General features: G+C 43.0%; 1 protein-coding gene across 4 annotated transcripts; it reads left to right on the top strand.

Moving 5' to 3' along the window:
• The first annotated feature begins 11,950 nt into the window (after window positions 1-11,950).
• Window positions 11,951-25,265, top strand: LOC142074779 (nuclear factor interleukin-3-regulated protein-like). Of its 4 annotated transcripts, none has more exons than XM_075135648.1 (2): window positions 11,951-12,160; window positions 23,426-25,265. In XM_075135648.1, the coding sequence occupies exon 2, from the start codon at window positions 23,611-23,613 to the stop codon at window positions 24,955-24,957; it is 1,347 nt and encodes a 448-aa protein (XP_074991749.1). In that variant the 5' UTR covers window positions 11,951-12,160; window positions 23,426-23,610; the 3' UTR covers window positions 24,958-25,265. The 4 variants fall into 4 exon arrangements, with proteins under 4 accessions (XP_074991749.1, XP_074991750.1, XP_074991748.1 ...); XM_075135649.1 differs by lacking the exon at window positions 11,951-12,160 and adding an exon at window positions 12,230-12,305; XM_075135647.1 differs by lacking the exon at window positions 11,951-12,160 and adding an exon at window positions 12,230-12,309.
• Window positions 25,266-25,535: the final 270 nt, after the last annotated feature.

Here is a 25,535-nt window from a genome sequence, read left to right as displayed (position 1 = left end):
CTACATACCAAAACTTCAAGTACAGATCCGACAGCTCTGAGAGCAAACAAACCAACATTGTGAACAGCGACTACTACACTGATATAATGAATGCTTATAACAATTTGTTTTAACCCGCTCGGGTCAGATGTGTCGTTATCTCAACCCTTCGAGCCCCATCGTTGGGCGCCAAAAAGGACTGTCGTGGTTTAACCTGGCAGGCAGCCAAACACCACACAGCCGCTCGCTCACTTCCCCCCACACACAGTGGGACAGGGAGAGAATCGGAAGGGTAAGAGTGAGAAAACTCGTGGGTTGAGATAAAGACAGTTTAATAGAATAGAAAAGGAAGGGAAAATAATGATGATGATGATGATGATGATGATAGAATATACAAAATGAGTGATGCATAATGCGATTGCTCACCACCCGCTGAGCAATGCCCAAAAAACAGCGATCGCTACTTCCTGGAACACGCCTCCCATTCATATACTGAGCATGACGTCACATGGTATGGAATACCCTGTTGGCCAGCTGGGCCAGCTCTCCCGGCTATGCTCCCTCCCAGCCTCTTGTGCACTTGGCAGAGCATGGGAAGCTGAAAAGTCCTTGACTTCTAGGGTACTTAGCAACAAATAAAAAAAATCAGAGTGTTATCAACATTCTTCTCATACTAAATCCAAAACACAGCAGTAGGAAGTAATTTAACTCTATCCCAGCCGAAACCAGGACACCTCCAAACTGTATGTTATTTGGAATATTTGTACTGTATGTGGGCTATATTAAAGGTGAGGAATTAAAGCCTTTTCCCTGTGACTGGGACTTTTGCTATTGACTTCAGCTGATTCTGAATTTCAGACTGTGTCAGATGCTGTGGACACAAGTGAATGTAAAGGAGTTAAAGGATGTTAGAGATGACAGACATTACTTCCTGTTATATTTTTGTTAAATACTTCTCAAATGCCCCTTTTCCAGACCCTCCATTTAGTACTGTGACTCAGTACAGGCTCAGTTATACAAAGCCAAAATCGGAGATAGCGTTAAGAGGGTTTAAGTCACATGCTAATAAATACAGATGAGTCTAAAGGAGTTGAAGTTAATAGTGTTGTCCAAAAGCAAGTATAAATCCTACCATGCTAGAGTCAACTGAGAATTTAGTTAAAGATCTTCATGACCTACTTCATCCCTCCATTAGGAAAATCCAGAAGTAGATAATCACAAAAAGATTCTCTTTTTAGAGTTTTCCCTAAGTCCTTAGACTCTGTGCAGAATGCTAACTGCAGCTCTCAGCTGTGCTATTTTTTCTGTACCTCAGGAGAGTAGGAAATAATGATGAATATGTTCCTTCGGCCACATCTGCATTCTGCCCTCTATCTCACCTTACCCTTGGATTTACCAAGCACCCACCATACGGTTTGGAGGGTAAGAGCAGATTTTTCTGCAGAAGGTGTTGACTCTCCTTACTTCTGTAGAGTAGAGATAACATGGTAACATAGAGGTAGCTTGTCTTTGTTGTGAATCTGGGAAAAAGATTGGGTCCAGATTTACAGCTGATTATAATTAGTGATGAAAGTATAAGCAAATAGGTGAGCAAACTCCATCTGGAGTATTATTTCTAGGACTATACACCTACATAGGAAGGATATTATTGCCTTGGAGACTTCTTTCTATATTTCAATAATCTAAGTTATGAAGGCAGATTTCAGGCACTTGCATTTATTCTTTCTAGAAATGAGATTTTAAGTTGCTAAAAGTATATGCCCAGGATTCATCAAAAATATTTTCCATAGTAAAAACAGAATGTACTTTTCAATTAAAAAAAAATTGTCTGCAATTTTGAGGTTTGCTTTAATTTTAATTTACTTTTAATTTAATTTTTGGGGACTCTCACTGCATTATATTAAATACAACATATATAGTATGGGAAATAATGTGTGCAGGACAAGTTGCCTAAGACTCGACTTAAATAGACCACCAATATTAATGAGTGTCCTGGTTTCGGCTGGGATAGGGTTAAATTTCTTCCTAGTGCTGTGTTTTGGATTTAGTATGAGGAGAATGTTGATAACACACTGATGTTTTCAGTTGTTGCTAAGTGCCCTCCTAGTCCAAGGACAGCTCCCGTGCCTACTGACTGAGCTAGGTACACAAGATGGGAGGGAACATAATCAGGACGGCCAGCCCAGCTGGCCAATGGAGTATTCCATACCATGTGACGTCATGCTCAGTATATGAATGGTAGGCGTGATCCAGGAAGTACCGATCGCTACTTGGTTATCGGTCAGCGCGGGTGGTGAGCAATTGCATTGTGCATCACTCATTTTGTATATTCTATCATTATTTATTATCATTATTCTCCCTTTTCTGTTCTATTAAACTGTCTTTATCTCAACCCACGAGTTTTTCTCACTCTTACCCTTCCGATTCTCTCCCCGTCCCATTGGGGGGCGGGGGGAGTGAGTGAGCGGCTGCGTGGTATTTGGCTGCCTGCCAGGTTAAACCACGACAGTCCTTTTTGGCGCCCAACGTGGGGCACGAAGGGTTGAGATAACGATAGATCTGACCAAAGTGTGTTAAGGCAAAATTGTTATAAGCATCCATTATATTGATTGGTCACAATGTTGATGTATTGGCTGTCAAAGTTGTGGGGCTGGCTCTCAATGTTGGGTCATGTAATACCTTGCTTGCAGTATATGTTCCCTTTTGTGCTGTTTATCATTATTCGGAACTGGGCCAAGATTATCATTTTGTTGCTGTTTTATGAGGTGATAAAATCATTGGTCGTAAGTCTAATCTGGTATCTGTACTCGGCACTGCCGTCATTTCTGTACCTCGGGAACCACCTCTTAGAGATTATTGGTAATTGCACTTGTTTCTCCTCGGAGAATGAATTTAAGGGGGAGACGGGATGGGACACTCTCTCCCACTTGTTCATCTTCCCTTCCATATCGTCAGAAACTCCTTTTTCTTCTATCCTCTTCACAAAGATGTCCACAATATTCCCTGAGAATTTTGAATATCCTTGGGATGCTCAAACAAGCATGTTCATATTGCTATGTCTCCTGAATGTGGTTCAGGCCTTGTTTAGGGTTAAACAACTATTCAGGAATACTGTCCAGAGATCAACCCTCAGGAACAAGAAAAGAGGGAGGGCAAGCTGCGGTGCCTCATCGGGGCGGGCGGAGCGGCGAGTCTCGGGGGTGGCAACAGACACGGTGGCTACTCAAAACCCCACGACAGGCACTGCGGCTACTCCAACCCCCATGACAACCCCTGTGGCTACTCAAACCCCGGCAACAGTCACCGTAGCTTCTCCAACCCCTGCGACAGGCACTGCAGCCACTCAAGCTCCGGCAACAGGCACTACAATTACTCCAACCCCCATGACAAGCACTGCAGCTACCCAAACCCCAGCAACAGGCACTCCAGCTGAACCAGAGGACCAACCCTTGCTGGTATCCGTTGCCCCTGTACAGAAGAGGAAATCTTGGAAGCGGAGATCAGGTCGTTTAGAAAGAGATGATGAAAGAGCAGGGCCATCACAAGGAGGGGAGGAGGAAGAGGAAGAACTCATAAACGAGACGGAAACCACCCGATCCCTATCCCTGAGTGAGCTGCGAGATATGCGGAAAGATTTTAGCCGTCGTCCAGGCGAGCATATTGTTACCTGGCTGCTCCGATGCTGGGATAATGGGGCCAGTAGCCTGGAATTGGAGGGGAAGGAAGCCAAACAGCTGGGATCCCTTGCTAGGGAAGGAGGCATTGACAAAGCAATTGGAAAAGGGACACAGGTCCTCAGCCTCTGGAGGCGACTGCTGTCAGGCGTGAAGGAAAGGTATCCCTTCAAGGAAGATGTTATATATCGCCTAGGCAAATGGACCACTATGGAGAGAGGTATCCAGTACCTGAGAGAACTAGGCGTGCTGGAGGTGGTTTATAGTGACCTGGACGATGTCCGAACACCCAAAGATCCAGATGACATCCAGTGCACCCGACCCATGTGGCGGAAGTTGGTACGGAGTGCACCAGCATCGTACGCCAGTTCGTTGGCAGTACTGTGCTGGAAAGAGGAAGAAGCACCAACGGTGGATGAGGTGGTTAGCAGACTTCGGGATTTTGAAGAAACTATCTCCTCCTCCCTTGTCTCGGCTGTGGAGAAACTGTCCCGAGAGGTCCAGCAACTCAAAGACAATAGGTCCTATTCTCCACCTGTACGGACCAGTATCTCAGCCATTAGGAGTCAGCGTTTTTCTCCTCAAGAGAGAGGATATCGAAAGTACACACCACGGGGCACCCTGTGGTTTTACCTGCGTGACCACGGAGAGGACATGAGGCAGTGGGATGGAAAACCTACCTTCATCCTAGAGGCACGTGTACGTGAGTTGCAAGGAAAAACAATCACACAAGGGGGTTCTCCCAGGAAAAATGCTGCTCCAGTTTTCAGGAAAACCCTGTCTCATGACGGTCCAGTTTCCAGTGAACAGTTCCCCAGACAGAGTAGAAGGGCTGATCTTACTTTGGACTGTAATGAAGGAATTCTTGACTCACGTTTGCAAGAAGTGAGAGATGGATACTATGACCAGAACTAGAGGGGCCCTGCCTCCGGCCAGATGGAGGAAAGGGACAACCGGGTTTACTGGACTGTGTGGATTCGATGGCCTGGCACATCAGACCCACAGGAGTATAAGGCTCTCGTAGACACTGGTGCACAGTGCACCCTAATGCCATCAAGCTATAAAGGGGCAGAACCCATCTGTATTTCTGGAGTGACAGGGGGATCCCAAGAGTTAACTGTGTTGGAGGCTGAAGTGAGCCTAACCGGGAACGAGTGGCAGAAGCACCCCATTGTGACTGGCCCAGAGGCTCCGTGCATCCTTGGCATAGACTACCTCAGGAGAGGGTATTTTAAGGACCCAAAAGGGTATCGGTGGGCTTTTGGTATAGCTGCCCTGGAGACAGAGGAAATTAAACAGCTGTCCACCTTGCCAGGTCTCTCAGAGGACCCTTCTGTTGTGGGGTTGTTGAGGGTTGAAGAACAACAGGTACCAATCGCTACCACAACAGTGCACCGGCGGCAATACCGCACCAACCGAGACTCCCTGATCCCCATCCATGAGCTGATTCGTCGACTGGAGAGCCAAGGAGTGATCAGCAAGACTCGCTCACCCTTGAACAGTCCCATATGGCCAGTGCGAAAGTCTAATGGAGAGTGGAGACTAACAGTAGACTACCGTGGCCTGAACGAAGTCACGCCGCCACTGAGTGCTGCCGTGCCGGACATGCTAGAACTTCAATACGAACTGGAGTCGAAGGCAGCCAAGTGGTACGCCACAATTGACATTGCTAATGCCTTCTTCTCCATCCCTTTGGCAGCAGAGTGCAGGCCACAGTTTGCTTTCACTTGGAGGGGCGTCCAGTACACCTGGAACCGACTGCCCCAGGGGTGGAAACACAGCCCTACCATTTGCCATGGACTGATCCACACCGCACTGGAACAGGGTGAGGCTCCGGAACACCTGCAATACATTGATGACATCATCGTGTGGGGCAACACAGCAGAAGAAGTTTTTGAGAAAGGGGAGAGAATAATTCAAATCCTTCTGAAAGCCGGTTTTGCCATAAAACAAAGTAAGGTCAAGGGACCTGCACAGGAGATCCAGTTTTTAGGAATAAAATGGCAAGATGGACGTCGTCAGATCCCAATGGATGTGATCAACAAAATAACAGCCGTGTCCCCACCAACTAGCAAAAGGGAAACACAAGCTTTCTTAGGCGTTGTGGGTTTTTGGAGAATGCATATTCCAAATTACAGTCAGATCGTAAGCCCCCTCTATCAAGTGACCAGGAAGAAGAACGACTTCAGATGGGGCCCTGAGCAACGACAAGCCTTTGAACAAATTAAACAGGAGATAGTTCATGCAGTAGCCCTTGGGCCAGTCCGGGCAGGACAAGATGTGAAGAATGTGCTCTACACCGCAGCCGGGGAGAATGGCCCTACCTGGAGCCTCTGGCAGAAAGCACCAGGGGAGACTCGAGGTCGACCCTTAGGGTTCTGGAGTCGGGGATACAGAGGATCCGAGGCCCGCTACACTCCAACTGAGAAGGAGATATTGGCAGCATATGAAGGGGTTCGAGCTGCTTCGGAAGTGGTTGGCACTGAAGCACAGCTCCTCCTGGCACCCCGATTGCCGGTGCTGGGCTGGATGTTCAAAGGGAGGGTCCCCTCCACACATCATGCAACCGATGCTACGTGGAGTAAGTGGGTCGCACTGATCACACAACGGGCCCGAATAGGAAACCCCAGTCGCCCAGGAATCTTGGAGGTGATCACGAACTGGCCAGAAGGCAAAGATTTGGACATATCCACAGAGGAGGAGGTGATACGTGCTGAAGAAGCCCCACTGTATAATAAACTACCAGAAAACGAGAAGCAATATGCCCTGTTCACTGATGGGTCCTGTCGCCTTGTGGGAAAACATCGGAGATGGAAAGCTGCTGTATGGAGTCCTATACGCCAAGTTGCAGAAACTGCTGAAGGAGAAGGTGAATCGAGCCAGTTTGCAGAGGTGAAAGCCATCCAGCTGGCCTTGGACATTGCTGAACGAGAAAAATGGCCAGTACTTTATCTCTATACTGACTCATGGATGGTGGCAAATGCCCTGTGGGGGTGGTTGCAGCAGTGGAAGCAGAACAACTGGCAGCGCAGAGGTAAACCCATCTGGGCTGCCGCATTGTGGCAAGATATTGCTGCCCGGGTAGAGAACCTGGTTGTAAAAGTACGTCACGTAGATGCTCACGTACCCAAGAGTCGAGCCACTGAAGAACATCAAAACAACCAGCAGGTGGACCAGGCTGCTAAGATTGAAGTGGCTCAGGTGGATCTGGACTGGCAACATAAGGGTGAATTATTTATAGCTTGGTGGGCCCATGACACCTCAGGCCATCAAGGAAGAGATGCAACATATAGATGGGCTCGTGATCGAGGGGTGGACTTAACCATGGACGCTATTGCACAGGTTATCCATGAATGTGAAACGTGCGCTGCAATCAAACAAGCCAAGCGAGTAAAGCCTCTTTGGTATGGGGGACGATGGTTGAAATACAAATATGGGGAGGCCTGGCAGATTGATTATATCACACTCCCACAAACCCGGCATGGCAAACGCTATGTGCTCACCATGGTGGAAGCAACCACCGGCTGGCTAGAAACATACCCTGTGCCTCATGCCACTGCCCGGAACACCATCCTGGGCCTTGAAAAGCAAGTCCTATGGCGACATGGCACCCCAGAAAGAATTGAGTCAGACAACGGGACTCATTTCCGAAACACCCTCATAGACACCTGGGCCAAAGAGCACGGCATTGAGTGGGTCTATCACATCCCCTACCATGCACCAGCCTCCGGGAAAATCGAACGATACAACGGGCTGCTAAAGACAACACTGAGGGCAATGGGTGGTGGGACATTCAAGCATTGGGATACACATTTAGCAAAAGCCACCTGGTTAGTCAACACTAGGGGGTCTGTTAATCGAGCTGGCCCTGCCCAGTCAAGACTTTTACGTACTGTAGATGGAGATAAAGTCCCTGTCGTGCATATGAGAAATATCCTGGGGAAGACAGTCTGGGTTACTCCTGCCTCTGGCAAGGGAAAACCCATCCATGGGATTGCTTTTGCTCAAGGACCTGGGTGCACTTGGTGGGTGATGCGAAAGGATGGGCAAGTCCGGTGTGTACCTCAAGGGGATTTGATTTTGGGTGAAAATAGCCAATGAACTGAATTTTATGATGTCAATTGTTATATGATATTGTATATCATTATTTCTATGGTTGCTATCAATGGTGTAGCAGTGAAAGTCACCCAGATTAATGAAGAATGAACTAACTCCGATGAAACCGAGCAAAGTGCAACGATGATAGAACTGAACGAGTGCAGCAGTACCGAAATGAGAACTGGCTTCAGGATGCAACAGCCCAACACCACACACCATCCTTCTGGCCCTGAAAGACTGTTATGACAGATGGAGCTCAAAGTTGTGGACTAAAAGAACTCAATGGACATTTATATATATTTATGTGTATATATGTATGTATATGTATTATATGTATATATGTATGTATATGTATTATATATGTATATATATATAAAGATAGTGGTGATTAATTGAAAGGTATCGAAAAATGTGAGACCTAAGCATAACGTAAATGGTATGGAATAAGGGGTGGATACTGTCCTGGTTTCGGCTGGGATAGGGTTAAATTTCTTCCTAGTGCTGTGTTTTGGATTTAGTATGAGGAGAATGTTGATAACACACTGATGTTTTCAGTTGTTGCTAAGTGCCCTCCTAGTCCAAGGACAGCTCCCGTGCCTACTGACTGAGCTAGGTACACAAGATGGGAGGGAACATAATCAGGACGGCCAGCCCAGCTGGCCAATGGAGTATTCCATACCATGTGACGTCATGCTCAGTATATGAATGGTAGGCGTGATCCAGGAAGTACCGATCGCTACTTGGTTATCGGTCAGCGCGGGTGGTGAGCAATTGCATTGTGCATCACTCATTTTGTATATTCTATCATTATTTATTATCATTATTCTCCCTTTTCTGTTCTATTAAACTGTCTTTATCTCAACCCACGAGTTTTTCTCACTCTTACCCTTCCGATTCTCTCCCCGTCCCATTGGGGGGCGGGGGGAGTGAGTGAGCGGCTGCGTGGTATTTGGCTGCCTGCCAGGTTAAACCACGACAATGAGCAAACAGATCTTCAAGCTCATTGCTAGCACTCACTTACGAAATTTCCAATAGCGTGTCAATTGTCTTCATGTGTCCATTGGCAAGCAGAACTATGGCAAACAAATTGATCATGCAGCCCCCAAAGGGAGGCAACAGTTGATCTCTCTGACTTGGGCTGCTGATGAATCCCCTTTCTAGTAATGGTGGGCTCTGTAGTCTGTTACTATTATCAAGGCTCTATATTCTACATATTAGAAGATTAGGAGTGGAGAGGGGAAAATCAATGTGAGTAAAGGTTATTAGATTTGCACAATGAATAACTCGAGGACATACATAAATATAAATGAATTCATAGATTTATTGTGGAAGGAAGGTATAGATAAGTATGATAAAAGATCAGGGACAGATAAACTGAAAAGTATTCAATGAATTCGTCTGGTTTCTGAATTTGCCTTCTGTTAGGAAAGAATCACAGAATCACAGGATCATACAGAATCACAGAATGGTTGAGGTTGGAAGGCACCTCTGGAGGTCATCTGGTCCAACCCCCCTGCTCAAGCACGGACACCTAGAGCCAGTTGCACAAGACCATGTCCAGGAGGCTTTTGAATATCTCCAAGGAGGGAGATGCCACAACTTCTCTGGGCAACTGTCCTGGTTTCAGCTGGGATAGAGTTAAATTTCTTCCTACTGCTGTGTTTTGGATTTAGTATGAGAAGAATGTTGATAACGCACTGATGTTTTTAGTTGTTGCTAAGTACCCTAGAAGTCAAGGACTTTTCAGCTTCCCATGCTCTGCCAGGTGCACAAGAAGCTGGGAGGGAGCATAGCTGGGACAGCTAACCCAGCTGGCCAAGGGGGTATTCCATACCATATGATGTCATGCTCAGTATGTAAATAGGGGGCGTGATCCAGGAAGTAGCGATCAGTCTTTTTGGGTATCAGTCATCAGGTGGTGAGCAATTGCATTGTGCATCACTCATTTTGTATATTCTATCATTATTGTTATTATTTTTTTCCCCCTTCCTTTTCTGTTCTATTAAACTGTCTTTATCTCAATCCACAAATTTTACTTTTCTTTTTTCCGATTCTCTCCCCCATCCCACTGTGTGTGGAGGGGGAGTGAGCGAGCGGCTGTGTGGTGTTTGGCTGCCTGCCGGGTTAAACCACAACAGCAACCTATTCCAGTACTCAGTCACCCTCACAGTAAAAAAAGTGTTTCCTGATGCTCAGACAAAACAACCTCCTGCATTTCAGTTTGTGCCCATTGCCTCACGTTCTGTCACTGGACACCACTGAAAAGAGCCTGGCTCCATCGTCTTTACACCCTCCCTTCAGGTATTTATATACATTGATAAGATCCCCCCTGAGCCTTCTCTTCTCTAGGCTAAACAGTCCCAGCTCTCTAAGCCTTTCCTTATAGGAGAGATGCTCCAGTCCTTTCATCATCTTAGTGGCCCTGCGCTGGACTCCCTCCAGTATGTCCATGTCTCTCTTGTACTGGGGAGACCAGAACTGGACACAGGACTCCAGGTCTGGCCTCACCAGTGCTGAGCAGAGGGTAAGAATAACCTCCTTTGACCTGCTGGCAATACTTTGTCTAATGCAGTCCAGGATACCATTAGCCTTTGCGGCAAGGGCACATTGCTGGCTCATGTTCAATTTGGTGTCCACCAGGACCCCCAGGTCCTTTTCTGCCAAGCTGCTTTCCAGCCTGTCATCCTCCAGCATATACTGGTGCATGGGGTTGTTCCTCCCCAGGACTTTGTATTTCTCCTTGTTGAACTTCACGAGGTTCCTGTCAGCCCAAATACTTTGCTCCAGAGGGCTATCTCCATTGACATATAAATACAGGATGACAGAGTAATATAACAGGGCTATCTTAGTGAGGACTGTGCTGTTTTGGTAAGAGCGTTTAACAGGATGAAATCAGGAATCATTTCTGTTCTGGAACTAGAATTTAATAAAGAAAATTTTTCTGTTGTCTTCAGATATTTTATTTGTGGAAGAAAAAAAAGGGAGTGATAAACCTGTGAAGAAAAAAAAAGAGGAAAACATATCACAAAATCAAATGTGTATACATTTAAATACATTCTGAGAGAGTTGGATTTCTTGCTGGCCATGTGTAATTTTCTAAAATGGAGGTTAAACAAGGGTCAAACCAACACTAGACTCTTCTATTTAGTCTTCTTTTTTTGTAATACTCTGCAAAGAGAAGTATGGTTTGAGGGTTTGGGAGATGTTGAACTGCAGGCAGGCACACAGTCCCTATCGAGGAATTACCTTGTTACGGCAAGTGGGATTAGAAGCAATGTAAATGGGTTCTCCAAAATATTTCCTCACTTTTGAGCATTTCAGCACTGGGATGAGAGCAGTGATGAAGTCAGTGGAAGAAATATAGTAAAACCCTTCATCCTTGAAGATCAGTAAAAGAAAACACTGGCTGTACTCTCTGATGTATACAGTGTAAGCTTTGTAGCTCATAGCACAAAATGTCAAGTGGCGTAACAGCAGGGAACACACCCAACACCTAGCCAGCATATCTTCAGCAAGTTCTTTTTTCTTTTTTTCTCTTTCTTTTATTTTTTTTTTTTGTTTGCGAGTCAAAGATTAAGTATAATTAATTGGAGGATTACCCATATGCCATGGCTAGATGGCAGATATGTGCCTTAGAAACACAGTTTTTCAGTCTTGTGCAATTACTTTGAAACAATAATGCTTCTGCCAGATCTGAGGTTTTTATTTTTACACTCTGGTCAGATACAATATATTTACACTATATACCAAGTAAAGGGTAAGGCTGTGAGAGCTACAGCTCAATTAATTTTCCCTGACAATGAAACCGACAGCACTCAAACCTCTGCATAAATCTTCCTCGGAATAAGGGCAGAGGCCCTCTCCATGCGCGCAGCCGCGCACCAGCCTGCTGAGACCCCCACGGAGCACGGAACCTTTCGCGGCCCTGGCCCAGCGGAAGCCCACCGTACACGCCCCACCGCTCCCGCAGAACGCTGGAAAGGACACCCCCTTCCACGCTGCCCCCCTTCCGCGTGCTGCCCCCCGCCTGGAGGGTTATGCAATACCTAGCACAGAGACCTACTGTACCACACACAGCCTCAGCGGCGCAAGGGGCGGGGTGTCTAGCCCCGTCCCCCGGCAGCCTCCATTGGCCATCCCCCGAGAGTGCTCGACGTGGATTGGGGTGTTGCTGCTGTCACTTGCAGCTGACTGACAGGCCGGCCGGCCGGCCATGAGAGTGCGTGCGTGCGTGCGTGCGTGCGTAGTTCTGACCTACTAACATACATCCTTTCATGTTGCTACACGGTTCCTCGCTCGCTCCGTGTTGCTCTGCTCCCGGACAAGTGAGACACTGTTGCTTGCCCGTCCTTACCCGCCTCGCCTCGGCCAGGTGCAGGGGATGCTCCGCTTACCGCGCTGCGCTGAAGGTAGGAATGCGCGCCTGGAGTGCCGTCACGTGCGGGAGCCGGGGGTGGGGGGCGGGCGGGGAGCTGTTTGCTGTGTTTGTGTGTATAACGTTTTGTTGGCGTGTCAGTGCCGGGGCTCGGCGCCTGAAGGTAGCAGGCACGACGTGTGCGTGAGTATGAAAGGCCATGGTAATTTCGGTGCAGAGTTAAGGATTAGGTCGTTAATTACAACCCTTTTGTGCGTTTACGAAAAAAATCGGAGTTTTGTGCCGATGGATTGTCAGAGGCCGCCGGAGAGATCCCATTTTCATACGGTGTTGAGGGATGTTGTTTGTGGGCAAATTGAATTAATGGTAGCAGTCTGCCCCACGGCCCCCGTGTTTTGCTAGGCTGTGTTTGCCTAAGCCTTTTTCGTCACTTTTGTTGCTGTTTTTCAGACCCTACGGGACCGATCACATAATAGTTCCTGGAAATGTTGCATTATGTAACCACAGAATTTGCTGGCAGTCAGGCTAGGAAGAAGGAGCTAATTATACGATTTTATAATCTTGCTACAAAGAAACTGGGACAATCGCGCTTAAAAATGTAACTAACAGATTTTGTTAAAGTACATTTAATAAGGAAAGTAGACAACTCGGTAAGTGGGGAGGTAACTCATGCTTGCTGACCGTGTGTTGTGTACCTTAAAATGAAATTTGTGTTAATCTGTATTTAGCCCTATCACATTTTAGCAGTTGTGACTTCATGGTCTTTTCTCCAGAGCTGTGCATATAGACGTTCAAGGCCATTTGCTTGGATTTTGAACTCCATGCTTTCAGAGCTCTTTTGATAAGGCTGTATTTTTAGGAAGGCATTTTACCTAGACACTAAACAATTTCTTTGGTACTGGCTTTTACTTGTCACCCTTTTAAAAGAGGGGAACATGTAATTTAAGAGAGGAATGAATTTAAGAAAATGTCAACAGCGCTGAAGAAGTGAGATGGCCTGCCCGTGTGACAGCTGTAGTGGGCTCGGGTGAAGAAGTAACGCCAGGCCCAGGGGGCAGAGGAGTACCCCAGTCCCATGAAATCGGGCATTTTAGTGTGGTACACAACAAAAGTAGGTCAGTATGACGTTCTCGGTAGCACTAATCTTCGGTTAGTTGGTGCATGATCACGACCAGAATGCGTGCGCTGTGGGTCACGGGGAATGCTACCGAAGGGAGTATCGCAGCAGTGCTGGTATGGTGTGGGGGGGTCCCGATACCGCGTCCCGGCGGCTCTGACCGCCCCGAGGACTTGCACAACACGGGGCGCGGAGCTTGCTCTAATCCTTCTCCTGCTGGGGATGGCGGCGGGCCGGGACCTTTCCAACGTCCGTGCGGCAGCGGGCGAGGGCTGAGGGCACTGCCGCGCCCCGCCGTTCTGGGGCTGGGGCAGGCACGGCGGCAGAGGCTTGCGAGGTCAGGAGGGGTGATAGTGCGGGGCCGCTTTGAACAGAGCGGGCCGGGCGCCATGCACCGCCGGTCACGTAGGGGGGCGCCTCGCCGCCGCGCCCCGCCCGCCCGTCTCCCCCTTGTGGGGGCATCGGTGGGCCGCAGGGCGGGTAGCGGTGGGGCGGATGTCATGTCTGACCGCCGCTTTCAGTCAGGGCGAATCAGATAAAGAGAGCCCCGAGCTCCCTGCCCGAGGGTCTTCCCGTGGGCAGGTGTCCTCTCCCACTATCCGCCCGGCGGCCCAGGGGCACCCCTCCTCCTTCCCCCGGGATTTCGGCCGTGCCCCGCTGCCACAGGTTGGGTGCCACTGTAGGAAGGGTACGGCTCACAGATAGGCAGTAGAAATCCTCCCTTCCCCCCCACCCCACCCCCCCCGATCTGAATATTTAGGATTTCTCCTTAAGTCACAAACAATGAAAACTGGCCATTGCCCAATTCTGTTGTTGGCAAGTCATTTCGACATTTCAATGGCAAAAGCTGTGGCTGGAAGTCCTGTGTTCTGGGGTCATCTTGTGCTCTGTCCTTGACAGAAGGCTACCTTGAAAGTTGCTGATGATAACTTGTCTTTAAATATGAGGCAATTTGTGTGTGTGTGTGCATGCCTAAAATGGTCTTCTAAGTAGACAAAACCAAATTTACCATGTTTTTGACTAAACCCTCCAAAGTGAAAATTTAGTATCACAACCATGGTGGTACATTCAGTATAACTGTTGTAGGTAGTAACAGTAAAATATTTTTTTTTTTTAAAGGTGATATTTTTGATAACATGCACAAACTTTTCTACTGGTTGATTGTTGGGATCGAGTACAGTTTTGCCATAGTAAAGCTGTTTGGAGTTACTGTGTTTTTTAAAAAAAAAAAAGATTTTTTTTTTCCTTGTCCTTATAATTTGAATGATTGCACTCAGTTTCATTGTGTTCACTAGTATGTATGTAACCTACTTTGAGTCATCTTTGTTCTCCTCAGTAATTAATTCAGTCCAGAGCCTAGTTGCCTAGTTTAAAATATTGCTATGGGCATTAGTTTTACCATCCTTATTCAATTAAAATGTTGACTTAGATAAGAAATTTGAATGAATAAGGCTTCAGGTTTTGGTCCAAAGACCTGATTTAAACCAACCAAATCAAGGATTACTGATTGAAGATCCTTAATATCATTGGCACTACCAAATATATCATTATGAGTTCTCACATTGCAGATGTCTTTATTTGGCTGTTGAAGTATTAACAGTTTGTAAAATGATTTGCCTTTATTTTCCATTCTTATTTATTTTCTATTTTTAACTCATCTTATTCTCTAAAGGACTGTTAACTAGCTTTCAAAATACACAGCTTCCTGAATTTGACTTCAAGGCTTCAAGTTTCTTTTGGAATTTATTTATTTATTTTAAAGGACCTGATTTGAAAGGTGTCAAAAAGCTTAGAGTCTTCCCATGAGCAATAGGAACTTACATGACCTCTTCACAGCTTATCTTATCCTAAGAAGGAACAATATTTTCCATGCTTTGGCTGTGTCCTGGTTTCGGCTGGGATAGAGTTAATTTTCTTCCTAGTAGTTGGTATAGTGCTGTGTTTTGGATTTGGTGTGAGAATAATGTTGATAACGCACTGGTGTTTTAGTTGTTGCTAAGTAGTGCTTACCCTGGTCAAGGACTTTTCAGCTTCCCATGCTTGGCCAGGTGCACTAGAAGCTGGGAGGGAGCATAGCCAGGACAGCTGACCCAAACTGGCCAACAGGGTATTCCATACCATATGACGTCATGCTCAGTATATAAACTGGGGGGAGTTGGCCAGGGGGCAGCGATTGCTGCTCGGGGACTGATTGGGCATCGGTCAGCGGGTGGTGAGCAATTGCATCGTGCACCACTTGCTTTGTATATTCTATTATTATTATTATTACTGCTACTACTATTTTACTTTATTTTATTTCAATTATTAAACTGTCTTTATCTCAACCCACGAGTTTTCTCACTTTTACCCTCCCGATTGTCTCCCCCATCCCACTGGAGGTGGGGGGAGTGAGCGAGCGGCTGCGTGGTGATTAGTTGCTGGCTAGGGTTAAACCACGACAGTCCTTTTTGGCGCCCAACAAGGGGCTCAAAGGGTTTGAGATAATAACACATTAACTAGAGCATATTAAGGAATTTATATCTGTTAACAGTTGCTGGTCACAATATTGATTCATCTGTTCTCGATAGTAATTTATCTGATCTGCACCATGCTCTTGCTTTTACCGTACATGTTAAAGATTGGTGTTGGGTTTTGTAGTCTGCTGTGCTCTGCAGTGATTAGTGATGTTTTGCCTGGGAGATTTGTTATTAAAACACTGGCATTGGGGGTTATCTGGTATTTGGGATTTGTAATGAAGCTGTGACTGTACTTCGGGTACCACCTCATGGAGACCATTAGCAATTATACCTCTTCCTCTGAGAAATTTTTTATGGAGGAAATAGAGAATGGCACCCTCGCTACCTTCCTCTATGATGTTTCCTCCTTCGTTACAATAACTTGTCAGTACCTTGAACATCCCTGGGTAGTTAAAATACATCTATTGGTATTTCTTGGGAATATTGTTTTGGTTTTGTCCAAGGTTAATAAGCAATTTTAAGCAATAGTTTCCTTTTCCAGACAGCAATCTTGCTGCTGTTATAACATCACTATGATGCAATAATGTGTACAGTTGAGTCTTATTACACTCTGTTAAGCAATGTATCTGACTCCTCAGCTTAATTGACTCTTCTAGGTGACCTTGTCATGATTATTACAGTCAGTTATGAGATATAAATATGCTTAGGATGTGTAATAGGAAAAAAATTGCAAGTTCCTGTGGCTCATTCTATGACAAAATGACAGTTGATTTCAGTGTTAGTATTTTATAGTGTTTGGGGGGGAGGAATTTCAAACAAGATATTTGTAACTGTCTAATATTGATGGTGATGACTGTCAAAAATAGACTGTGTAAACAAGGGCATACTTGGATATTATTAAAAATGTAATAGAAGCAATGTTTCTGAAAACTTTTTGGTTTTAAAGGTATACCTGAAATGGATTAGTATTGGGACCTTGTTAAATATCCTGCTTTTTTTTTTTTTTTCTAATTCACATGTTGAATTGATCCATGTCCAAGTTAGCATACTCTGAGACTGAATCTGGTCACAGATATTATATAAATCGATTTATTTTTTGTTGGAAAGAAAGCCTTATTTAAAATATTTTTCCTTTTTTTTTTGTAAGTTGCCACATCTTGGTGTAGCTTTCAGTTCTGTCCCCAAAGTATTTAAATAATAAACCAGTTTTTGCCATAGAGATGGCTTCACAGCAGTTAGCAATATAGATGCCAGTCCTGCAAGACCTCCTTTTATGATTAGAACCGAACACTTGGACTCTCAATAAAGAGAATGAAGCTTTGTGCGTGGAGTAGTTTTCCCTTCTGGACTATCTTGCAGGATTAGAGCTCTAAAGATTGCTATTTCTCAGTTTCATTTGCAGTGAGTGGTAGAGATCAAGATTTTTTACAGGCAATGTTTATTTTATATATTTGTACTTAAGTTTTTATATAATAAGATGCAAGTTTAGAGCATCAGCTGGGATTTACTGACATAATTCTACTGCCTTTTAATAGAGTTATATAAATTTAGATCAGCTGAAGGTCTGGTCCATGCTTGATATTTGTAAGACTACAGTTAAAGCATGTTATTAAGGGCATTGTCCAAATGCCTCTTAAACACCGACAGGCTTGGGGCATCGACCACCTCTCTAGGAAGCCTGTTCCAGTGTTTGACCACCCTCTCGGTAAAGAAATGCTTCCTAATGTCCAGTCTAAACCTCCCTGATGCAGCTTTGAACCATTCCCATGCGTCCTGTCACTGGATACCAGGGAGAAGAGATCAGCACCTCCCTCTCCACTTCCCCTCCTCAGGAAGCTGTAGAGAGCAATGAGGTCACCCCTCAGCCTCCTTTTCTCCAAACTAGACAAACCCAGAGTCCTCAGCTGCTCCTCATAGGACATGCCTTCCAGCCCTTTCACCAGCTTTGTTGCCCTCCTCTGGATGCATTTGAGTACCTTCACATCCTTCTTAAATTGTGGGGCCCAGAACTGCACACAGTACTCAAGGTGAGGCCGCACCAATGCTAAATACAGCAGGATAATCACCTCTTTTGACCGGCTGGTTATACTGTGTTTGATGCACCCCAGGATGCAGTTTGCCCTCTTGGCTGCCAGGGCACACTGCTGACTCCTATTAAGTCTGCTGTCAACCGGCACCCCCAGATCCCTTTCCGCAGGGCTGCTCTCCAGCCATTCTTCTCCCAATCTATACTTGTGCCTGGCGTTACTCCATCCTAGGTGCAGAATCTGGCATTTTGACTTGTGCTGGTTTTGGCTGGGATAGAGTTAATTTTCTTCATAGTAGCTAGTAGGGGGCTATATTTTGGATTTGTGATGAAAACAGTGTTGATAATACAGGGATGTTTTCATTATTGCTGAGCAGTGCTTACACAGAGTCAAGGCCTTTTTGCTTCTCGCACCACCCCACTAGCGAGTAGGCTGGGGGTGCACAAAAAGTTGGGAGGGGACACAGCTGGGGCAGCTGACCACGAATGACCAAAGGGATATTCCATACCATATGACGTCAGGCTCAGCATATAAAGCTGGGGGAAGAAGAAGGAAGGGGGGGACGTTTGGAGTGATGGCGTTTGTCTTCCCAAGTAACCGTTATGCGTGATGGAGCCCTGCTTTCCTGGAGATGGCTGAACACCTGCCTGCCAATGGGAAGTAGTGAATGAATTCCTTGTTTTGCTTTGCTTGCGTGTGTGGCTTTTGCTTTACCTGTTAAACTGTCTTTATCTCAACCCATGAGTTTTCTCACTTTTACCTTTCCCACTGTGAGGGAGTGAGTGAGTAGCTGTGTGGTGCTTAGTTGCCAGCTGGGGTTAAATCACAACAGTCCTTTTTGGCACCCAACGTGTGGCTCAAAGGGTTCGAGATAATGACAGATTTGATTGGAATGTGCTAGATCAAATTTATAGCTATTATTGCTGTTTAGCTATTAATTGGCAGGCTCCTGTGCTTGCCATGGGGCTTGCTTGCCTTACTGTGTATTAGAGTCTAGTGCTCGTTGGTGGCTGCTTTTTGCTTTTGCTGCTTGCTGTACTGCTTATCATCTTACTGTGCTGTGCCTGGGAACATTTTGATAACAGCAATGGCGATGCGCCTGGGCTGGCAGATGGCCAGGGCATCGCTGCTGTTTCTGTGCTGCTGTACTGGACAGGCTGGAACTCCAGTGTGAACTTGAGCCCCACTGTCTCTCGAAGGCTCTTCCATGGTTTAAAAACCCAAAGTTTTGGCGTAGGCACCAGTCCTGGAGCCAGGTATTGATATTCTGGGCTCGCCTGTTTCTTCCAAAGTCTCCCCCTATTACTGGGAGGATTGAGGAAAACACTACCTGTGCTCCCGAATTTTTTAGCATTCTTCCCAGGGCTCCGAAGTCTCTTTTGATTGACCTCAGACTTTTTGTTGCGACATCATTTGTACCCACGTGAAAGAGTTCAGTAATAGAAAGCTATTTGTCATAACAATTAACATTTGATTTTGTATTTTTGTTTTGTGGCCCTTAATTAGGGGAAAACAATAAAACAAAATAATGAATTTCAGTATTTGAAATTAGGGATGCTGAGATTTTATTTGCAGAACATTGTTACTATTAAGTTATTGCTTTGTGCAATCTAGTTTTTCCTACTGTCAAATGATGTGATATTTAAATAAAATGGCATGATATATATGTATAATTAAAACTCAGAGAAGCAAAGGTAATTTATATATTACTTTATATAAATATTTAAAGTTTTTCCTGGTTTTGGACAAATTGAACAGGTCCGATAGAATTATACTGACTTTCTAAGCAAGTTGAAGAAAATGTAGGTTGAATTTACACCTGTTAACCTTGACTGACCTTTCTGAGCAACAGCTATTTTTGGCATGTGTTTAGATCTCTCCAAATAATAATTTTACTTTCATAACTTGTGTATTTTACCTTTGGGAAGAAAACTATACTTTCATGAGTTAATTTGTAGTGATTAGGATAAACAGTAACTTAACTAATTTTCCTAACAATGAAAGTCTTTTATATAAATTACATATGACATCAACTTTCTGGATACAACTTGGAGTTGGGTAATATGAAAGTGCAGTAGTATTCCAAGTGCCATGATGAGCTTATTCATTTTTTTTATATTTGATTGAAAAGTGTCATAATAAATGAATGATTCTTGATGTTTGCATAAATTATATTGTGTAGGCACCTACCATGATTTTCTTTCAATAAGACAAAGAAAATCAACATTTTATCAAAAATGCTTCATCTTGTATGAAGCATCATCATCAGTGTTCCACTGATCTTATTATATGTTGATCCTGGAACCATAAACACTTAAAATGCCTATTAAGTTGTAAGAAAAGGGAACCCTAATGCAGGAGCAATAGTTCTGTATTTCTCCATGTTGTTGTAATGGATTCAGCAGTAATTGGTGGTAACATTGGTATTGTAAATTTTGTTTCCTTCTTTGATCTTGGATAACCTATAATAGCATAACATCCAGTTACCCAGTGTTTCCAGAAAGTTTGAACTTCATTTGCTCCCCATTGCCTAGACCCTCTTGCCCACAAATCTAGGGATAATATCACTATTCCAGTGGAGTCGGCATCAAAGTTTTTCTTCAGCAGGAACAGAATTTCACTGAAGGTGCTAGATATAAGGCAAGAAAGAGTATGTTGGATGATTTCAGTAGAAGTTGGTTTGGGCTTTGGAGGCCACGTTCTCAGTTAAAGAGGATTTCTTAATTATTATAGACCTGAAAGGTGCAGAATTTCACGGCATACTTCTTGTCTATGAAAAGCAGTAGTGGTAGAGTAGCTCCAAAATGTTTAAGCAGTGTTTAGTTAGGCTGTGTATCCATCAACTAAAATTAAACTCGGTTTCCTCCCCTGTATGTGCATAATATTATTTCTGTACTTCATAAAAGTCTTGAGGTAGTTAGCAAATGTTTTTAAAATGCTTTGTAGATAGAAAGTACAAAATATGTCCTTCAATTTTTCAAAGTACAGAGTACAAACTGGTCATGTTTGGGTATCTATGAGCAGGTTCTATACCAGCCCTGGTATGTGAACAAATTTTTAAAATACATAACCTTTGACAGAATGCTAGCAATAACATAATTAATGGTACATATGTGGAACATGGAAAACAACAACTAGAAATATGTGCACACATATCAATGTGAGCTTTTATTGTTTTTTGACACTTTGCTACATAGTGGTTTGAGCTGTTTGTTTATTAAAAAGACAGCGATAAATGCATGGTTCTTTAAAATGGGAAGCTATTTTGCATTTATTTTCCTTTTTTTTTTTTAAGAACTGAGGTAAATTTTGTAGACACAGCTTTACAAAAGTGAAGTTTGTTTGAAAGCATCTGACTGCTTGAAATGGGATTTAATTTAGTTTTTTAGAATTGCTATCAAAATGTTACAGCAACAGAATTAAATAATTAGATATCTCGTTATAGAATACGTTTTGAAAAATTAATCTTGGAGATAATGTGAATTATTTTGATAAATACAAATAATAATATGCAGTTACTCTGGAGAAACATGTATGTATGTGTGGAGACCTATGTGTGTATTGAAAAGCAGAACTGACTTATTTAATTAAATTACAAAGAACAGAGACAAGATTAAAGGACTGGGTCACAACCCTTTGACACATTTCAAGTATTACAATCTGAATATGCAAGTCCCCAGGGTCAGATTCTTAATGTACTATTTTGACATGGATAAATTAAATTTTCCTGATTACTGCATATGTAATTTCTTGCTTAAATAGTATGAATTCTATGGAAGTCTCATTAATATTTGGATCTGGGATTGTATCCTGCTTCTATTGAAGCCAATGGCAAAATTGCTGTGGGAGCAAGACTGGATCTGTAATTGATAGGGTCGAGTGTTATTACACTGTTACATTGGCACTCAATGTCATTAACATCAAGCAACAACAACAAAAAAATCTTTAATAATGACTAATGTAAGGTACTATTAAATGTTGGTTTTATAATACTTTATGAGGGAGTGATAAAGCAATTGAAAAATTAATCATAAGGGAAAATATTGGAATTTGAAATATAATCAGAGGAATCATTACAGTTCATTAATTTATGTGTAAATACTGATGTTTTCCAGTGGAATTATAAAATGCAAGTGAAGTGAAATGGCCATTTTTATTGAAGACATTTTGCTGTTATCATCAGATGGAATTTAATTTGTTTACAGACTCAGTATTGGGCTGATCCACGTGGAGAACTATTAACAAACTAGGGCTTTGAGTCCTGTTTGTAAAGCAGCAATTTCAGTTACTGTGATAAAAGTGTTCAGGGAATATGTGGAAAGAGCTAGAGCTTTATTGTTGTTTTGTTAGCTGACTAAAGCAATGCATTAGAACTAATTACATAAATATCAAACCAGTAAGACTGACATAAAACATGTGGCTTACACTTTTGTCTTGACTACTTTACTGATGTACTCTAGATGAAAGCAGAGTTGAATGCTACATGCAAAACCACCATTGTTTTGATACACACTTATAATTACTGTAGACTTACAAGCTACCGATTCTACGTTCATTCTACTTGTGCCAGGAACAATGTGTACAGGAGGGAGACTGGCCAAAACAGGAGTTACCAGTGCTAAAACAAGCAGATTATGCCCTCGAATGCCCCAAACTGTAGAAGGCCCATGAAGCAAGGGACATGAACTCTGCAGCTTGTTGGATTTTAAGTGTAGGTCAACACCAGTATCTGGCTGCATGAGACTGTTTGAACTTGCAATTGGATTTTCATTGATTAAATAGAAGATCATACTGATGAGCTATGCCTATGGTCTGCATGCGTTTAGAAAAAAACCTTTCTGCTCTTTATTATTATCAGTTACTATCATTACTAATATGTTCCCTAAATTGTACTGTTGGACAGACACCAAAGTGGCATCACTTTGAGCTGGAGACCATACAGATAGATACAAAGACATAGTTCTTGTCCTGAAACAGTCTTATTTAAGAGAAAACATGTTGCTTCTGTATTTGCCAGAATTATGTGTGCATTTACTAGTTTGAATTGATATGATTGATCAAAAAGGGATTTTAAAACTTGAAGCGTGTGCATGTGTGTATACACACATGCACACAACACACATTTTTTATATATATATATATATAAAAATTTACAGGATACAAAAGCAGTAGTTAAATGTTTAGTAACTTTAATGGATAGTAGTGTTATTTTAAGACAATAGAAAGCACTCTAGCTTCTCTAAATCAGCTTGTTATTTTTAATCTGTGGAGGACCCAAATATATAGCATTGCCAAATCACGCATCACAGCTGTTTTCTGAAGAGATGTTTTAATTTGGAAGGACAAAATACTTTCCAGTGCTGCTCATCAACATGTCTGGTGTTCAGCAGTGTTAAGTGCTAGGTTTAAGTTGGTCAGTGATATTATGGAAAGTTCTGTGACATTATTGTCAGATCAAAATTCAAATATATAATTTTTTTATTCATTTCCCTTGGATCATACTGTATTTGTTTTGGAAGCAAATCTGCTACCTAGTTATCATAAAGCTTAGAATATCAGTTGTTTCAGTGTCAGGCTTCCTTCATATTACAGCAGGTTTAATGAATCAAATGCTAGTCTAATCTTTTCATTGAAAGTTACTTTTGAATGCACCAAACCAGCAATTCCTAAACAGTAATCAAATTCTCTATTTATTGAAGGTTATTTAGAAGATTCTCATCACCTCTACCAAGAAAATTGGATCTAGACACTTCTGTTTGAGAATATGAAACAACAGGAAGAATATGTGTGGATTTCAAAGTACTGCATTAAGTTGTGGTATGAGAAGTACTGGGGAAATAGCTTGCTCTGTTGCTCATTGTAGATCTATTACAAATTGTTTCTGATGCAGCTGAGAAAAATGCAGACCCTTAAAAAGGAACATGGACCTGTTGACACAAGTAGCAATGTGGACAAAATCATGGTACTTAAGTCTACTTTAGCAGAAGTGTCTGAAGAATTGTCTACAAATGAAGAGATACTACTCACTGAAGCAAGTAGTGGAAAAAGCAAATCTTCAGCTTGCCGGAGAAAGCGAGAATTCATTCCAGATGAAAAGAAAGATGCTATGTATTGGGAGAAAAGGCGGAAAAATAATGAAGCTGCTAAAAGATCTCGTGAAAAACGACGACTGAATGACCTTGTCTTAGAGAACAAACTAATTGCATTGGGAGAGGAGAATGCCACTTTGAAGGCAGAGCTGCTTTCTTTGAAGCTGAAGTTTGGTTTAATTACTTCTGCAGCCTATGTCCAAGAGATACAGAAACTCAGTAGCTCAACAGCTGTGTATTTCCAAGATTATCAAAGTTCCAAATCAAATATTAACTCATTTGTGGATGAACATGAACCATCTATAGTTGGTAGCAGTTGTATTTCTGTCATTAAACATTCTCCTCAAAGCTCTATGTCTGAAATGTCATCAGTAGAGCATACTCAATCAAGTTGTATGCAAAACAACTGCAGAAGTCCTGAAAATAAGTTCCAGATTATAAAACAGGAGCCAAGAGATGACAGAAGTTCACAGAAAGCATCCATATATCCACACTACATGGGAACTACCTTTAACATGTACTCACATTCTCCTCCTCTGTTCCAAGTCAATAGGTCCTCCAGTAATTCCCCCAGAACTTCAGAAACTGATGACAGTGCAGTTGGAAAGTCATCTGATGGAGAAGATGAACAGCAGGTTCCTAAGGGTCCAATCCATTCCACAGTCGAACATAAAAATATTCGTGCAACAGTTAAAGTTCCAGAAGTAAATTCTTCAGCTTTGCCTCACAAGCTTCGAATTAAAGCCAAAGCCATGCAAGTTAAAGTGGAAGCAGTAGATGATGACTATGATGCTGCACAGAAACTATCATCACTTATTGATATGTCATCAAAAAGACATGTTGAGCTTGAAAAACACACTGCAGAAAACTTGGTGCATTATTCTCACACTCCTTTCTCAGTTCAAGTGACTAATATCCAAGACTGGTCTCTCAAACCAGAACTCTGGCATCAAAAGGAACTCAATGTAAGAATTCAGAGTGGTTGCAAAACTGAAATTGTTGAAATAAAAGACAGTATCTTCAATGTCTCTGAGTCAGAGAACCTGTATTTAAAGCAGGGCATAACAAACTTATCTGCAGAGGTTGCTTCCCTTAAAAGACTTCTAACTACACAACAACTCTCTGCACCAGGCTCTGGTTAAGTTACTACTGAAAAAAGGCTTATTGTTGTTTTTAAAAAACAATGTCATTTGCAGTAGATAAATATGTTTTTTATTATGCTGACTTATCACTGGACTTGTGATGTCATATCACTGTAATGTTCACATAATGACTGGTGTCTTTTTGTGCACAAATTATTATGGAGACTAGGCTGTGTTATGATCATTATGCCTTGTGTATAGTCAAGTAGCTGGTACGAAGGCTATATATAGTGAACTTTGTTTTCTTTTTCTTCTTCTAAAGCATGCAAGTTACCAGTTACAATAAAATATTGGTGACAAACACAAAACATCTACTCCAGTTCAATTGATTTTTATGAACATGTAAATATGTTGTTAATTTAAAAAAAAAAAAAAGCTTGTTTCTTACACTGTGCTCAACTGAACTTATATGTTTGGTTTTTACAGCCAAACTTACACATATTTTAAATTGTATTTTTTTTCCTGAAGACCTCTTTTTAGAAGAGAATTGAAATAAAGTGGATATTTATAAATAAAACAGTATCCAATTCATAGCCTTAGCTTTCTTTAACTTACTTCTTGGTATAAATTAACCAAAA

This window comes from Calonectris borealis, chromosome W (genome assembly GCF_964195595.1).
Source record: "Calonectris borealis chromosome W, bCalBor7.hap1.2, whole genome shotgun sequence".
Classification (NCBI taxonomy): domain Eukaryota; kingdom Metazoa; phylum Chordata; class Aves; order Procellariiformes; family Procellariidae; genus Calonectris; species Calonectris borealis.
The sequence above is the reverse complement of the archived record's forward strand: the minus strand, read 5'-3'. Positions and strand labels throughout refer to the sequence as shown.

What these genes read in the sequence shown, in the direction of transcription:
- LOC142074779 (XM_075135648.1), top strand. Translation starts at nt 23,611, where the DNA reads ATGCAGCTGAGAAAAATGCAGACCCTTAAAAAGGAACATGGACCTGTT.